This window comes from Mirounga leonina, unplaced genomic scaffold (assembly GCF_011800145.1).
Source record: "Mirounga leonina isolate KUSES-001 unplaced genomic scaffold, KU_Mleo_1.0 Mir_93, whole genome shotgun sequence".
Taxonomy (NCBI): Eukaryota; Metazoa; Chordata; class Mammalia; order Carnivora; family Phocidae; genus Mirounga; species Mirounga leonina.
In genome coordinates this window covers 52,446,571-52,464,500 of record NW_023270854.1, presented here as the reverse complement: position 1 = coordinate 52,464,500, position 17,930 = coordinate 52,446,571, and the positions used below count along the sequence as shown (strand labels likewise).

The 17,930-nt window shown below is 43.8% G+C and overlaps 1 protein-coding gene across 6 annotated transcripts in view; it reads left to right on the top strand.

Annotated features, from left to right (window-relative positions):
- The window catches only part of DLGAP1 (DLG associated protein 1), a 312,708-nt gene that overhangs the window by 283,539 nt on the left and 11,239 nt on the right, over positions 1–17,930 (top strand). For all 6 annotated transcript variants that reach the window (XM_034996206.1, XM_034996205.1, XM_034996210.1 and 3 more), the window contains one exon: positions 4,316–4,737. In XM_034996206.1, the coding sequence (XP_034852097.1) occupies positions 4,316–4,737 (422 nt within the window). The remainder of the gene's footprint in view (positions 1–4,315; positions 4,738–17,930) is intronic.

Here is a 17,930-nt window from a genome sequence, read left to right as displayed (position 1 = left end):
ATGGTTGCACTTTTGAAGAGTAGCATTTTCAGATCCCACATCTATTCAGCCTTGACAGCAGGCTTAGTGAAGAATGTCTAAAGCCTCCTACGAAGAAAGCAAGCACAGCACAGAACTAGTGTTTCTCCCTTTGAAACCAGAGTTAGCCCTGAAAAGCAACCATTATGTGAATAAGAGGGATGAAGAAGATAACCAGGGGCCAGAGGGTTCAGTAACAGAATGACTGAGTTCATCTCCTCAAGATAAATTTATGCCTTGGGTCTCACACAGCTGAACGACTTACAAGGCCAAAGCATGGACGTTCTAAAGATACTGACTGCACTTTGGTTTTTTGCTCATTTTGCTCATTAAACTTTGTTTAAATGCAGCCCCATCAAACAGGGGGAACAAGAAGGGCCTCTGTGATATACCATCTATGTGTTGATTTGTAACCCGCTGTACAGAAAAGTCGCGGCAGGGTGGGTGAGGGGGGCAGAAAACCCTCTAAATTACACATATAAACTTGTTTCACATAAGGGGCACATGGGGTGCCTGGCTGGCTCAGTTGGTAGAGCATGCAACTCTTGATCTCAGGGCTGTGAGTTCAAGCCCCACACTGGGCAAGGAGCCTACGTAAAATAAAAATTAAAGAAAAAAAGGGGGGGGTGCCTGGGTGGCTCAGTAGTTAAGCGTCTGCCTTCGGCTCAAGTCATGATCCCAGGGTCCTGGAATCGAGCCCCGCGTCGGGCTCCCTGCTCCGCAGGAAGCCTGCTTCTCCCTCTCCCACTCCCCCCCTGCTTGTATTCCCTCTCTCGCCGTGTCTCTCTCTCTGTCAAATAAAGAAAAAAATCTTTAAAAAATTAAAAATTAAAAAATTTTTTTAAAAAAAGGAGAGGCACAAAGCAATAGCAGAAGTGAATGCAACCAAATGACTTTCCTCTTGCTGTTCAAAACAGAAGGTATTGTGTCCCATACTGGTTGATCCAGTCTTTGGTTTCATGGTTTCCTGCTCCTTAGGCCAGAGTATTGGCCAGTCCTTTTCAGAAGTTGTAATTATTACACATTGTGCCTTCAGGGCATGAAGTACCGAAGAAGCTTCAAGTCTGGGGATTGTGGGTTTGGAAATGGTAAGCCACTGGATTCAGCTTAGAGGTTTATACCATCTACCAGCAACTGATCTATTCTTTTTAAAAATACAGAAATTAATCCAATGACTCCTTTTGTGTTCCTATCAGAGTTTTAAAACAGCAATAACAACTTGATTGTACTCTTCACTCAGAGGGAACTTTGCACTTGAAAGACATGAAACGTTTTGTAGAGCAGAACATTCTTTGAAAGCTCTGGGTGGAAGAAAGCACTTGCTTAAGGAACTTAATTGAGAGAAACAGTGCAGCCTGCACAGGGCTGCCTGAGTTCAAAGGCACCGCTTTTAATCCCAAACCTTTTTAATTTTACTTAACTTTTATTTCTTTCTGGGTGACTAAACTGCAAACTTCTATTAATCTACTGCCAAGTAATTTTTCTTAAGAAGGTGGATACTTTACAAGATTCATAGCCAGGAGCCCTCTGTCAGGAATGCTGGTGGTACAGTTTTGTGTAGGTAAAAACAGAGGCCCAGGAGAGGTCACTCCGTTTTGTATGTGGAACAGACTCTATCTCTGGCAAGTTTGCTGTGATTGAAAACAATAAGGCACTCCTTTAAGTCTGGAGAATGTAGTGCCCCTGGCAATACAGGATCTTGGAAAGTGAAGCCTAGTGTTTTCATAGTTGAGATTTTGTGTTAATGTCAACTGTTGCAGGGAGAGTCATCCAACTCACACATATGTGTCCTGAAAGAAAGCTGAGCTTCAGGAGATGACATTTAACATTTGGGTGGGCGGGGGAGGGATGAAGAAGAAGAATGCAGGAAAGGCCTACTGCAGCCAAGAATTAAGTGGCTATTGGAAGAATCACATTAGCAAAACTGTTCTTCCTTTTGCTCTAGTATGATACCTTTAACATGGTTTTCAGACTTTCACACTATGTGATTCTTTTTTTTTTTTTTGTATGGCCCATTCTAGAGTTAAAGAACTTATAAAATGACCAGGTAAAATACCCTCAACAGAAGTAATTTCTTGAAAACAGCAAAGGATGAGATGGGCCAGCTTTTTTTGGCCAGTCTATCTTCATAAAATGAATCATACTATATTTGATTATTTTGAGATCAACAATGCAGCCACCTTTTTTCTTGACATTTATTTTCTAGGGAAAAAAACGGATTTATTGTGATGATTGTACTCTCATCTCTTTGTAACTTCTAGTCTTTCTACAGTCTTACAAATAACAACTTACCTGTATTGTTCTGGTTACTTTTTCTTTTCCATGGACCAAAGTATTAATATTAATTGGCTTTAATAAGTGTTCCAGGAAAATGAAGAAAAAAGACATAATCTGGTTTATTAAATGTTATATTGACATTGTTTAGCGCACAGTCCTGGAAGACTGGCACTATTGAATAAGAAACAGCAATTGAAAATCAACTGGCAAATCAACGAACTTAACATGGAACGATCATGAGCCAGTAAAGAAAATGTACCACCTCATACCCGTTAGGATGTCTACTATCAAAAGGTCAAAAAATAAGTGTTGGTAAGGATGTGGAAAAATTGGAACACTTGTGCATTGCAGATGAGAATGTAAAATGGTAATAGCCAGTATGGAAAACAGTATGGTAGATCCTCAAAAAATGAAAAATAGAATTACCATATGATAGAGTAATTTCTCTTCAGCATTTCTACCCAAAAGAATGGAAGATAGGGTCTCAACGAGATATTTGTACACCCATGTCCAAAGAAGCATTATTCAAATAGCCAAAAGGTGGAAGCAACCCAAGTGTCCATCTACAGACGAACGGATAAACCAAATGTGGTATATACGTAAAATGGGAGTATTATTCAGCCTTAAAAAGGAAGGAAATTCTGACACATGCTGCAACACGGAAGAAGCTTAAAGACATTATACTAGGTGACATAAGCTGATCATAAAAGGACAAATACTGTATGATGCCACTTCTATGAGAGACCTAGAGAAGTCAAATTCCATAGAGACAGAAAGTAGAGTGGTGACTGCCACAAGCTGGGACACTGGGGAACTGTTGAATGGGTACAGAGTTTCAACTGAGAAAGATGAGAAAGTTCTGGACGTGGATGGTGGTAGTAGTTGCACAACGCCGTGAATGTACTTAATGCCACTGAACCGTACACTTAGAAATATGGTTAAAATAGTACATTTTATGTCATGTATATTTTTTCACAAGGAAAAAAAGAAAATATTAGATCAGGAAGTTAGTTACCTTTTAAAAAAAACAAGTACAGAGTAGGGTAACAGGCACATGATGCCTCCTTCAGTGGACTTATATTCTCTGTCATTGTCACTTGCCTGCTGTAGGAGCCAATGAAGTTTTGTTTGAGTTTTAAATTACTTCAGGCCCACACCTTTCCCTTGCCCCTTGTCTGAGAAAGAATTCACTGCTCCTCTGTTCTTCCCCACCCCTCTGATCCTCATTGTAGGGGTCAACCAGAGATGTATAGAGCCATCTGGTTGAGAAACATCGATTACATGAATATCCTTATAAAATGCTCAGATTGAATCTGTGAACAAATTGTCTTTTATCATCTTGGTGCAAGGACTGTGGGAAGGGAAATTAAAGGTGCAGAGGAGAATGGTACCAGAGAACTCTAGAACTGTGAACTGTTTTGCCCCAGAGGCTCTGCCCCAAATGATAACAATGACCTATTCGATAAAGAAACAGGTGAATCCTCACCAGGGCACGGAGTTTTAATTTTAAGAGGAACCTCATAACGTTTTAGTTTGTTTTCATAAAGTCTTACCTTGTAAGAACTGTCCCTGGGAAAAAAAAAATGTAATTATGCAGGATTCACAAGAGGCTTGGGCTAGGTTGGGTTGGTTTTGTCTCCCCGATTTCTAAGCAAATGATGCAGACGAAGATAGAATTGAATTGTTTCCTCCCTTCTCAGCAACCTGACTACCAGAATTCAAGCCACCCCAGACTTGAGGAGGAAGCTGAACATGGGACATTATACTGGCTTCGATAGCTGTACACATTGTTCTGCTTCTAAAATGTCACTAGATATGCTTTAATATGGTATTGAACAAAAACGAGAGGTCTGTGATTCTGTATATTAGAGCTACGGCAACTGGTATGTTTGCATCAGGGGCCTACCTCCCCAGACTGAAAGGAGGAGGCCTCCTATGGTCACACTCACCAGGAAAAGTCGAAATGCTTCTGCATCGAGAAAGAGCCTTGAACTAACTCTCCTTTCTCTATTCCTCCAAGCTTCCGCAGGTTCACTAGATCCAACAGTGTGACGACAGCAGTACAGGCCGACCTGGACTTCCACGATAATCTGGAAAACTCTCTGGAGTCTATAGAGGACAATTCGTGCCCTGGCCCAATGGCCAGACAGTTCTCCCGGGACGCCAGCACCTCCACGGTCAGCATTCAGGGCTCGGGAAACCACTACCACGCCTGCGCCGCCGACGACGACTTTGATGCGGATTTTGACCCTTCGATTCTGCCTCCCCCGGATCCCTGGATTGACTCGATCACTGAAGACCCCCTGGAGGCCGTCCAGAGGTCAGTGTGCCACCGGGACGGCCACTGGTTTCTGAAGCTTCTCCAGGCAGAGCGGGACCGCATGGAAGGGTGGTGCCAGCAGATGGAGAGAGAAGAGCGGGAAAACAACCTGCCGGAAGACAGTAAGTAATGGCCGCTGTGCACGCCTGCGCACCCGGCGCTTCCGGGCGGGGCTGCCGCGGCGTCCGTGGACGTCGTGGTTCTTTCCCTGCCTGCTTCGCTTGTCCAGCTGCGGTTCCACACCCCCGCCGCGACGTGCGGGACAGCGGGGCGGTTCCGGCCGCGAGTCCAGCCGGGCCCGCGCCGCCCAGTAGAGAGAAAACCGCTGGGCAGAGCCTTAGCTAGCTCTAGATCCTTTCTTCTCTGAAAAAGATCAAGCCCAACGTGGGGGTGGCCTCCAGTCTCTACACCTGTTCCTCTTTCCCGAGAAATTTCTGAAGGGGCGCTGATTCTCAGGGAATTAAGTGCCCAGTGCATCGGTCCACGTATTAGAACAAGGCCAATAATGCGTAGGCCAGTAGAGACCATGCTTATTAACGTTCATAAACCCGTTTAGCGTGCACTTTCTCTCATGGGATTCAGGGAGGCAAACCTTCAGCCACTAAATGAACTAACACAAATTTCAACTTAGCGGGGTTGAAATAAGTGATAAAATATGATGAATAAGTAAGATAAATAACGGAGGCCTTGCACACCATTATTTTCAAACTTTGCTTTTTAACACAATCACTCCTATTAACAATTGACAGCAATAGGTAGCTGGCTGGCTGGTTGGCTGGCTCAGTTGGTAGAGGGTGGGAGTCTTGATCTCAGGGTCATGAGTTCAAACCCCACGTAGGACATAGAGCTTACTTAAAAAAAAAAAAAGTAAATAATTGACAACAAAATGACTAGGTTACCTCAATTCTGAGGCATGTTTTCAACATTCTCAACAATTCTGAAATTGGGATATAGTTTATAATCAGTGTGTATTTTAATGCTGTGTGTTTGTTTTCCTCTGAAAAACTATTATTAAGTGAGTGGTGGATCTTCCAACTGATGATATTTTTGAATCAAAGAAATTTAGGCATTTAGGGGTAGGCATTTAAGCCTGTCTTCATTTTTGCATGGGAACCACCTGCAAGAGTATTGTCATGATGTGACTTTGGGGGCCTATTTTTAAATTAATCATTTAACTTTTTCTCGTGAAAAATTTAAAACATGCACAAAAGTATAGAGTTTAGTACAATGAACCCCCATGTACCCATCGCCCAACACAATGGGCCAGTCTCCTTTTCTTATCTTCCCCCACTTGTCGTTTTTGCCAGATTATCTTAAAGTCCAAGGCATGCATCATGGCACTTTACTATGTATCCACTGATAAGGATTTTTTTTTACATAATCATCATATATTATCATCCCTAATAAAAATATCAATAATTTCTTAGTAATTACACCCTGAGCCTACGTTAAATCATGTTAAATAGACTTACTAAATGAAACACACTAATTATGTCAAGGGCCAGTGAGTTTTCCATAAAGGAAGTATTTTTTATGAAAACTGAGTCTGGAAAATAACAATTAGCAGGTTGTGGGATTTCCTTGCTGTGTCTTGCTCTCAGCTCTTCTGTGCATTCATTCCTCCTGCCTGAACCCTATCCACTGGCTAACTAACTAGCTTATGTGTTGTCTTTATGAACAGGTCAGAAAATCCATAAGTAGGTTTCTGTAATGTTCCTTTTGTCCTTTCATGTTATAAATGCAAACAACTTAGCAGTGGAAAAGTAAATCTCCTTGACACTTGCCCCTAACAGTTGGTGCCTCTGCAAGTTCACCTGAGTGTTGATCCACAAGCAGAATTTTTGCCCTGGTGACAGGTGAAGGAGGCACCATCCAGCAGCAATGGATGGGGTAATTTTCAGTAAGAAGTCTTAGCAGTTGCATCTTCTTATTCTCCTTTCCCCTTGTGGGTATACCCAAAGCTTATTAGATTTTCCTAGGAAAAATGCTAGTGTCTAAGGAGCAACAGCCTCTGGTGCACTGCTCAACAGAACAAGCTAATTTTCAGATTTCAATGCCTTCAACTCATTAATTCGGGACTCATTCTAGTTTCCTGGTTGACTTCCAATAGGATCCAGGAAAGCTGCTCATCTGTTTTCTTTTAATCTGTTTTTTTTTCCCCATCTAAGACTGTATCTACTTCTCTCAACCCAGCTTTATAATGATGCATGAGGATAGTCATTGTATAAAAATTTAGGAAAATCTTATGTGATGCTAAAGGAGCTATGAAAACAAGTTAATGTGTTTTGACACAAACACATGTATTTGAAAGGTGAAAATTTTGTCAGAAAACCAGATTCTCATCTTGTGTTTGGGAAGGAAGAGAAGCATTTTTGTATTTAGCAATGTACAGTATTGGAAAAGTCTCGAGGTAATGAACATGAAGTAGCAACGCATTCATTCACTGTTACGGAATTTTACTTCACATGTTACTTAAAATATTGATTTATGAAGAGGACTTAACAAATCTATCCCATATGAAGGTATTTTGCCATAACAAGATTTGTTCTAAAGAATAATAATTGCTGCCTTTGTACATGAAGTTTCCACCATTAATAAGCTATACACCTGAAGGACATTTTCTTCAGAGTAGTGATACATTTTCTCAGATCTACTTTATTTTACCAGGTTGCTGCCTGCAGGGGGAGGTGCAGTGATCATGGTTGCAGAACAGGCAGAGATAACTAGGGGTGGGAGTATTTTTTAGTACTTTGCTTTAAAAGTACTGAACTGAATAAATCAGTCTTAGATGGCAAGTATGCAATGAAACCTGCTTCACTGGGGCATTGGTCTTCCTTTGTAGTTTGAAACATATTTTAATATCAGAACCCTCTTTTCTAATTAAAAATAATTACACACAACACCAATAAATGTAACAGAAAGAATGGTGAAGCTGTCTTGGTGATGGTCTGAGTTCTGTCTGCTCAGCCTCTACTGCTCCTTGGACCAAAGTCCCTAACAACCCCCCAATCCCCTCCCCCGGCCTCAAAAAGATCCTAGGGTTTCTAGAATACAGTTTTAAAGCCAATGGTTTGTGGTGAAAAGTCCAAATTAATTAATTTTTTCAAATATAATTTTATAGCTGTAGATCAAACAGCTAACACAAAGTTTAGGTGTAAATGCCCTTTATGTATGCTTTTTTAAATGTACAAAACTGATTCAAATTAGTAACATCTATTCATATAAGCCATCTAGCCTAGAAAATATGACTCTTCCTTCAAGTCTCAGCTTGGGCCTCACCTTCTGGAAGTCTGCGGAATGCCTCCCCTCAGGCTGAATTGGGTGTGTCTCCCTGGTGATTCCATAATAGACTGTTCAGTTGTCTATCAGCTATTTCCACCATGATTTTATAGTAGTCTATGTATCTCTCTCCTCCACCAAAAAATGAGCTCTCTGTGGACAGAAATTATTCTTATCTCATTCATCTTTATATCCACCACCCCTCTGATGGTTCCTGGTACATAGTAGGGGATCAGTGAATATATATTTGAGTCCTGGAAATATTTTGGAAATTCTATTTTACAAAAGTATTTTATCTTGCAAAATCTTTCCTCCTCAAAGAGTAACAGAATACTCAATGAGTAACTAGCAGTTATTTTTGCCAAAAGTAGGAAGGGAGCTTCCCTGGTGAGGTGATGAGCTCTTCTGATAGAAGCAAGGATCTGACAGAGAGAGCACCTGCCACAGAAATGGTAGAAAGGACTTCTGTGTTGGTCAGCCAAATAATCCAGATGAACCCTCTATGTCCCATCCAGCTCTTGGGACACGATTCCATTTGACAAGCACTTGAAAGCTTTATCCTTCATCCCCAAGAGCTTCAATCTACCAGCATTCCAGAATTCTAAATAGCACAGAGATAACTTCCCAGGCCAAACTTCCCAGGGCAAAGAGTTGCCAATTTCAAATGAGGCAAACTCGAATCAGTGAGTATCTGACCAGAGAGCTGTAGCCACCCTCCATGGGAAGAAGGGACACTAGAAGCACATGAGAGAATATTCATCTTGTCCTTACAATACCCCTGGCAGTGGGCTGGAGACTTTGACAGGTGTTTTATTTACCCTCAAAACAGCTCTCTGGCAGTATCTTGTCCAAGGTCACAGGACACAGAAGTGTCTGATGGAACAGATACAACATGAATAACAGTTGACAAGATAATAATACTCTGTGTGTCACTTGGTGCTGTCTTCTAAAGCTCTCCATACATATCTGTCCCTGGCTCCTTGGCAACCACAATTCTGTTCTGATAACTGGGCCTGGAGCTGTAGAGGACCTTTGTTTTACTCATTCTCTAATTTAGCCTTTTCTTTTTTATATTAAAAAAAAAAAGGAGGAGGAAGAGAGGCCAATCCTGTCTGGTAGTCACAGCCAATGTCGGAGTAACCAGCTTAAAAAAAAGAAAATTTGTGTACACCCAGAAAAATAGCTTTGACAAATGAGTCAAGCCCAGATACATCTATCTCTTGCCCAAGCCACCTTATGTTTTTGGGTCCCATACAAGGAGGTACATTCAAGGTATATGATGTAGGTGACACCTTGATAGATCCCTCCCAGGAGACATAGTCTTCAAAATCATCTTGGAAGGAGAAGTAGTTTAGAGTAAGAGAAAGGAAGATTTTTTTTTAAGATTTTATTTATTTATTTAAGAGAGAGCAAGCAAGAGAGAGCACGAGCAGGGTGGAGGGTGAGAAGGAGAGGGAGAAACAGACTCCCCACTGAGCAGGGAGCCTGATGCAGGACTCGATCCCAGGACCCTGGGATCATGACCTGAGCCGAAGGCAGACGTTTAACGACTGAGCCACCCAGGCGCCCAGAATTATCCCAGTTCTTAAATATTCAAAAATGTTTGGCGAATGCACTTAATGCCTCTGAACTGTGCACTTCAACCTGGTTGAAATGGTAGATCTGATGTATATTTTACCACACAAGAAAAATCCTGCCCCCCCCACCAAAAAAAGTCTGCAGCAGCTGAAAGTAGTGGAGCAAACACTCTATCATCATGTTCATAGTAATTCATCGTGCTTATAAGAAGATATTTCATTCACTATCTTCCTGAATTTGAAATACTCTGTGCTGGTGGAGGATAAAAAAGAAGCTAGGAACACAACCTATTCGCTCAATGGCAGCATGAGGTCCAGATTTAGGGTGTGGGGCGGTTGCAGTCATCTTTCTTGACTAGAGCGTTAAAAATGAAAGGAGCCATCCGATTTTAAATAATTATTCAGTTACCAATTGTTTTATGATGCCATTGCCCTGACTCTGACAGCTGCTTCCTAGGGACGCTGTTTTTGGCATTCCGGGCCTGGAAAACACTTTCCTGGTTTACCTGAAGCTGTTAAATGTGCGTGACAAGGGGCAGAAGAAGGGGCATTTGTGGTCGCCTGGTAACGTCGGATGATCTTTGCAAAGTGTAACCATACATTCTTTGGGTGTGTGGAGCTATTATGTGCCCTGATAAAATAAAGGCAGGGCAAGGGCTTCAGGTCTTGTTTTAAATGTTGATCCCGAACAGTCCATAGTAGGGTTTTGGCTTGGTAACCAAATAATGAAAATCTACAGTGAGTGAGGTTTCCTCCAAGCCCTGGCAGCTGACAGAATGCTTGTTCCCCCAGCACTTGAAGTAAAATGATACAAGCTTTCCTCAGACAATGAAGCCCTTGTGTGAAACAGCTGTCTCGGGGAGATGGCTCAGTGCTATTTGACAGTGGCTTGTATGTTACATAGATACGTCTGGTATTATCTGACCGGGAATGAAACGGCCAGATGGAACCAAATGCTCCTAACTAGGAATGCAGTCTAGCAATGCGGGTGAAAAACAGAGGCTCAGGTTTCAGTGGCCGTTGGATGAAATACTGGTCGATTGTGCTCAGAAATCTATCTTTGCCTCCTGAGTTGTGGACAACTCATATGCGGAATTTTCAGGCTTTATCTGAAATGAACTGATAAACCTAGAGCGTGTGCAGGAGGCAGATTAATTCCACTTTAATTTTGCCTGGTAATAGCATCCAAGTTAGTGAAACTTGGCCTTGGGTTCCCCAGAAGGCTTGTGAGCCTTGGCAGCGAATGTGGGGCTGGTAATGAAACCTGCAATGGGGTTTGCCTAGTTTCAGGTTGAGTTACGGAAGCTGTGCACAGTCATCATTGTGACTGCCTGTGGGTGAGATCACCAGGGTTACTCTGCCAAGTGTTGCCTGTGGCGTGTCCCTGCAGCCTGTGGGTGGCAAGCAAAGGAGCTCTCCCTCTGATTTCATCTGCCTCAAGCCTTGTGTATTTCTAAGCAGGGCGAGGTGGGTGCATCCTAGTTCCTTTCTGTTTTATTCTCATCTTACTTTTGAAGTGACCTTCAAAATTCCCTCCCTGGGGCGCCTGGGTGGCTCAGTTGGTTAAGCGACTGCCTTCGGCTCAGGTCATGATCCTGGAGTCCCTGGATCGAGTCCCGCATCGGGCTCCCTGCTCATCAGGGAGTCTGCTTCTCCCTCTGACCCTCCTCCCTCTCATGCTGTCTCTCAATCTCTCTCTCTCAAATAAATAAATAAAATCTTAAAAAAAAAAAAATTCCCTCCCTGGGGCACCTGGGTGGCTCAGTTGGTTGGGCATCTGCCTTCGGCTCAGGTCGTGATCCCTGAGTCCCGGAATTGAGCCCCGCATCGGGCTCCCCGCTCCGTGGGGTGTCTGCTTCCCCCCGGCCCTCCCCACTCTCATGCTCTCACTCACTCTCCCTCAAATAAATAAATAAAATCTTAAAAAAAAAAAAAATTTCCCTCCCTGCCCCAGCCCTCAGGCATGTGCTTACGCGCACTGCATAGTCTCTTTTTTAAGGTCTGGCCAACCTGAAATTAGTAACCACAGAGGAAGTGGCAGTAATGAAAAGGAAATCGTGTATAATGTGTCTTATGTTTAACCTTCTGGAATGCTCAGTTTACTTTGCTCTGCATGGCGCTGGGCACAAAGAGGAAGGTTTTGATGCCAGAAGGACATCACAGAGCATCCTTTTGTGGGTGTGTTTCATTGGGAGTGGTCTCGAGGCTGAAGAGGGTGCAGAGGCATGGAGAGGTGGAGAATGTGGCAAAGTGAAGGCCAGGCCAGCAATGGATCTCCTGTTGTCCAGGGCGGTGGTGTGCCATTATTCCAGACTCCCTCTGCGCTGCAGAGAGGCAGAGATTGCAGAGGGGGACTGGGGCAGGATCGGGGGAAGATCTCCGATGGTTTTCTCCAACAGTAACTATTTATGTGGAATATAATTGCAGTGGACTTCAAACACAGTATTCAGTTATTTTCTTCCGGATTACCAAGGGAAATGTTAACTAATTTCATGTCACTCAGCTTTCAAAGGCTCAAGAACTGTATTTTTCTATGTGATGTGTATGATGTTATTATTTCATAGCTCATGTAAATTGAGATACGGATTGAAGCATAACCATTTTTTATGAGTAAGACTCCTTGAGTATGGACTGGGAGAAAAAATTCAATTAGCTGAGCTTTTGAAAACTTGCTCTTTACAAACAAAGCAATATTTCCCCCCTTGTTTTAACCCTGTGGAAGCTTTTAGCCTATGGGGTAATTTCTACTTGAGAATTTATTCTCTATTCGTTAACCACTGAGTTTGGGCTCCAAAAAAAAAAATGCACTCTTGTAAAATGCAGAACAAGCACTGCCAGCCAGGAATAAAACAGATCCATGTTTTCTATGGAGACCCTTTGTTGACAGTAGGTCTGGATCACAAATGTGTTTGAGGAGCAGCTAGGCAATTGGTTGGAGAAATTCTTTTCCATGAGGACACACTTGTAAATAAGAATGTCTCTACATGAATAATCCCAACTTGAAATCACACAGATTTGGTGTGGCAAATCCACATGAATTTAAAGTAAGTGGCTGGATTTTTTAAAAATTCCTTTTCCTTCTCCTTTTTTTTCCCCCTTTCCCTCTTATTCTATACAACGGGGAGGGGGGGCGTAGGGGGGAGCCAGGTGAGTAAAAAGAAGTCAGCCTAAATCAGCCCAAATAGTATTATAAACAGAAACCCAAAAGGAATCATAGCCCAGCTAAGACTACATTAGCTAATTAATTAGTCAGGTCTGTAACTTAAAAAGTGATGCTAGGCATGGTAAAACCTTAAAGAATCAGAATGCATAAGGCCTGGAATGCTGTGGCTAATTTATTTTTCTGGTTAACATAAACTTTGTAGATGAGTCCGTTGGTTAGTTTCAAAACTTATTCCTTCAACAAGATACCAGGAATTACATGGGCACAGTGTGTGCCATTGAAGGGCTTGAGGTCTGTTAGAAAGTCAGACAGAGGGGCGCCTGGGTGGCTCAGTTGGTTGAGCGGCTGCCTTCGGCTCAGGTCATGATCCTAGAGTTCCTGGATCGAGTCCCGCATCGGGCTCCCTGCTCAGCGGGGGTCTGCTTCTCCCTCTGACCCTCTTCCCTCTCGTGCTCTCTGTCTCTCATTCTCTCTCTCTCAAATAAATAAATAAAATCTTTAAAAAAAAAAAAAAAGAAAAGAAAGTCAAACAGATAAATAGATCACGCTGGAAAGAGTGTGGAAAAGGGCAGAGACAGCTCTATGCATAGGGAATTTGAGGAGCAATGGGGAGGGAGAGGGGAAAGGAGATAGGGCTTTCCGGAGGAGGTACAGCTGAGCATGGGGGTGGGGGATGGGCTAGTGGAGGCATGGAGGCAGGAGGCATCCCTAGCTTGGTGTTTAGCCTGAGCAAAGGCACTGAGAAGAGAGACAGCTTTTAGATTTGGGCAGCTGGGGACCCAGAGCACTGAGGGAGGGGCAGAGGTAAAGCTGAACAGGTGGGCCTTGGCCTGCAAGCCATTGAAGAGAGTTCCCCGCTTACCCCATGGATGATAGGGAGCCATGGAAAAGTCTTAAGCATGGAAATTATATGAGATAAAAAGACCCTCTAGTCCCCCTACTAAAACCAAACCTCCAGGATTGGCAAGGGAGGGAGAACAGCCACACTGTGGATGGGGTGATGAAGCCTTGTCGCCCTAATGGTAATCAACTAGGGAATCCTAAGGGAAATATGATTTGGGGAGACAAGAGGTGTTGGGTGGCTGCTTAGCTATGCAACACTGAAGCTTGAGGGGTTGATATACACTGGAGTTACAAATTTGGGAAACATAAACAAATTTCCAAAATAGCTGAAACCGGGAGAGTGATGAGCACATTCAGGGGGAAGACAGGAAGCGCACTCCGGACTGAATTTTGTGTTCAGCATTTACGAAGTGAAGAGAGACAGCCCTAAGGAACAAGGAATGCAGGGTCAGAGCCTGAGACTGTGTGTGGGGGGCCTTGGTGCCAAATGCAGAGCTATCTGGCAGGGGAAGCAGGGTGAGGAAAGGCCAGGCAGCAGAGGGTGGGGAGACAAATGGTGGCTGAGGAAGTGAGGAGCAGAGGTGTTCCATCCTTTCGAGAGCATTCTCAGGAAGGTATGACTCCACCAGGCCTGCCATAACAAAGTACCACACACTGCTGGCCTGAACAACAGAATGGTATTTTCAGTTTGGGAGGCTGGAAGTCTGAAATCAAGGTGCTGGTTTCTCCCGAAGCCTCTCTCCTTGGCTGGCAACTGGTCTAACCTCTGTGTTCTGATCTCTTCTTATAAGGACACCAGTTACATTGCATTAGGACCCCCACTAATGACCTCTCTTTAACTTAATTACCCTAAGCAGAGGCCCTATCTCCAAATACAGTCAGATTCTAAGGTATTGGGGGTTAGGACTTCAGCATTTGAATTTGGGGAAGACACAGTGCAGCCCAGGACAAGGAAGAAGAGGAATTTTATATTAGCTGGAGGGGACCTTGAGATTGGGGAGGAGATCCCCCCCTCCCTCAGAATGGGAGAGATGGGAGGATGCTCACAGGCATCCCCGGTAGTGTTACAGCACAGAGAGGCAGAGATTGCAGAGACAGGAACAGACGTAGAGAGCACATTCTCAGAGCAGCTAGGAGGGAATCAGGCCAACAACACAGGTAGATGGGAGGAATGAACGTAGAAAGTCTTTAGGGTGGGGGCAGGTACTGGTCGTAGAGAGGTGACATTGGAATGAACGTAAGTAATTCTCTCTTGGCACCTGACATCTCTGTTATTCAAGTAACCAGGAAGGTCTGCTGCTTGCCCATCATGGAGAACCCCCACACTCTTTAGAGGCTTAGGGGACTAGACAAGTAGTAGGAGAGACAGAACACTGAGAATATTCCTGCCTGATTCTGCTTTCTTCATGACATAGGAGGCAAGGTTATTGCTGAAGACAAGGAAGCAGGGTTGAGTTGCAAGTGAGTAAGAGTCAGAAAGGGAGGATCAGAGAGGGTGATAACAAAGATCACCTCAAAGGACTAATCAACAGCAATGAAAAATCAGCTGAGTTTGAAGATTATGGGTTTAGAATGGCACTGAACCACATGACTAAACACTGTTTGGAACACAAGATGGGCATCTAGTGCTCCAGTCTAGCAGGATTTACCCAGCATGCTCTGCACCTCAAGATGGACCTTGTTTTGCAGGACAGCTGCTTCTCCTGAGGAGGGTTCTGGCCCTTCATTTTGCAGTGAGCTTGTTTTTTGCACAAGGCCCCAGCTGGGTAGTATAAGTGTCTAACACTGGTTAGAGTTCTGTCTCCTCTGTGTATCTCTATCACCCAGCAACCAGTTGGCCATTGTTCTAGCTCTGATAGGTGGGGGAACTCTGCCAGACTATGCCAGAAAATCTGGGCCCCTGAATAATTGTTATAGATGCCTTAGACACACAGACCAAAGAAATTACTGACACTCACCTAAATCTGCCTGAGTGAAAGCCACCAACAAAAAAGAGGGCATTCAAGGGCGCCTGGGTGGCTCAGATGGTTAAGCGTCTGCCTTCGGCTCAGGTCATGATCCTGGGGTCCTGGGATCGAGTCCCGCATCAGGCTCTCTGCTCCTTGGGAGCCTGCTTCTCCCTCTGCCTCTCTCTCTGTCTCTCATGAATAAATAAATAAAGTTTAAAAAAAAAAAAAAGAGGACATCAATCAGTCCACACTACTGGAGAGAGAGGTTGGAGTATGATTAGCAGGAGAAATAATTCCCTATTTTGGCCAAAGCCACCTTTTAATTTCCCAGGTAAATTCCCAAGAGCTAAAGAATGTTGATAGAATAGAGGAGTTACCATTTCTGCTACATTCTAACAATTTTTGTGTATCATTTCATTAAATAATCAGCAATCCTATGAAGATAGTATTATGATTACTTGACAGATAAAGAAAACAGAGTCTGAGAGTACCATAAACTCCCAAGATCAGCCCCTTGTAAGTAGCTTTCCTGACTTGCACACCTATGGCCTTTCCAGTACACTACTCCAAGAGGAAAAGTTAAGACTGGAAAAGGAGTATACTAGGTGAATTACAGTGTAGGTGACGGGGCTTGGCAAGCGTCCCGCCCAGCATGTCTGCTGGACATCACCACTGGTAGGACAGCCAGCCACACACCTTGTATTGTTCTTTAGCCTCCAGGTTTCAGGGACATGCCATTGAGGGCATAAGAAATATATCTGTTCTCTGTTTCCGATGCCTAATGTGGGGGCCTGATGATTGTGGAGTTGGGCCTCATAGTTAAGAATCAGAAGCAGTGAGAAAAACCACTGCTTCTGTCTTTTCAGTTCTAGGGACTTAATTCTTCTTGGAATATTGAAGGATGCATATGTTAATTACGCTTAAGGACTTTTTTTTTCAAACGAAAGTTCTCTTGTGTTTATTACTGAGCCAACGTACCAGGGCAGAAACATAGAAACAAAGAGCAAAATCATTTTTCCCTTAACATACGTCCAACTGTCCAGATAGTGGTGATGCTGGTGACCTTAAAGCAGCTTAAATCCATGTGCGGTCTCACGTGTGAGTCCTGACAGACCCAGCTGGATTCTTCTTTAGCATCCTGTTGGAGTTGTACCTGATTTTATGACCAGTTCTCATCCCAATCCACTGGGGGAACACTTCTTGGCTGAAAAGTGCTTGACCCTGAAAGTCTTGTGAGCATGGAAGACATGGTGAGGAGCCGTCAACTGCACACCACCCCCACCCCCACCCCCACCCCCCACCCAGGGTGGCGGAGAAAGGGAGAGAGAGCTATGCTTATGGATATGAGATACTGATTTGGACGAAGCAGAAAGTCAGGTCTAGCCCCAAAGGAAGCCGTCTTTGCTTTTTGCTGCTCCCACAGCACACTTGCAGCTTTGCCGCGGACCCACTTGCAGGATTAAAAGAAATTGCCATTCCCTTCACCTCTGTGCCTTTTATACCACCTCCTTGTTCCCCAGATAAAAGTCATCCCCCACGGGGTCAGTGGGAGGGAGGAGGTGTGCTCTTTTCTCAATGTCTGGGGTTTTATCTGTATGTGGCCAGATTTAAAATCAGAGTTTTCCTAAGAGACCCATCTCACACCCCAAAAAAGTCTTTCTCTGCTTCTAGTATGATGTATAATCTTTAAAAGCAAAACCCAGACTTAAACCTTACATCCACTAGCATCTTTTTCAAGGGATCCCTGGTTCCTACATTCCTTTCACTCCTGAAATTTCTGTGTGCAACAATTGCTTCGAGTACATGTGCTTTGCTCTCACATCTGGATGTGGGACAAGGAGGGGGTTTCCTGAACTTCCCCATTCTTCCATCAGCTTCCTACAGCTGTCCCCCTTCTGTCCAGTGGCACTGGCTAGAGAGTGTTGATCAAGGAAAGAAATCACCCTCAGATGTCTTCATGTAAGTAGATTCAGACCCAGGTTTCAATACGTGTTGAGAGAAAAGAGCGCAACTGGACAGGGAGGGAGAAGACGGGGCCCCGGGCGCCCTGGGGCCCCAGGAAAGGCACTTCTTAGTTTAAGCCCAGATTTTCTCACATGGAATGATGATATCTGCCCTGCCTCACAGGGTCCTGAGGGGATCTGATTCAATGTGCATGTGAAACACAAGGCAATAATATGAATGGACAGATCTTTGCAAAAACCAAACAGTGATGACCTTCCAAAAGATCTTCTTGGCTTTATGTGGTGAACTAACCGAGCCCTGTGCTCTCTGTTATGATCCCCCATAGCCATCTACTGCAGGATGAGAAGTTTCTAGAATTATAAGTGGGGGAGTTAGTGTGGGGGTGTCTGTCTCTGAAATGGAAGGAATTTAGTTCACCAGTGTTTGGGGTTGTTATTTTGTACATCCACTGAGGAACAGACTCACAGCTTAGGAGGAAAGGAATCTTAAAAATGAACCATTAGTGGTTTTATAAGACACATAGGGAGACCAGGCTTACC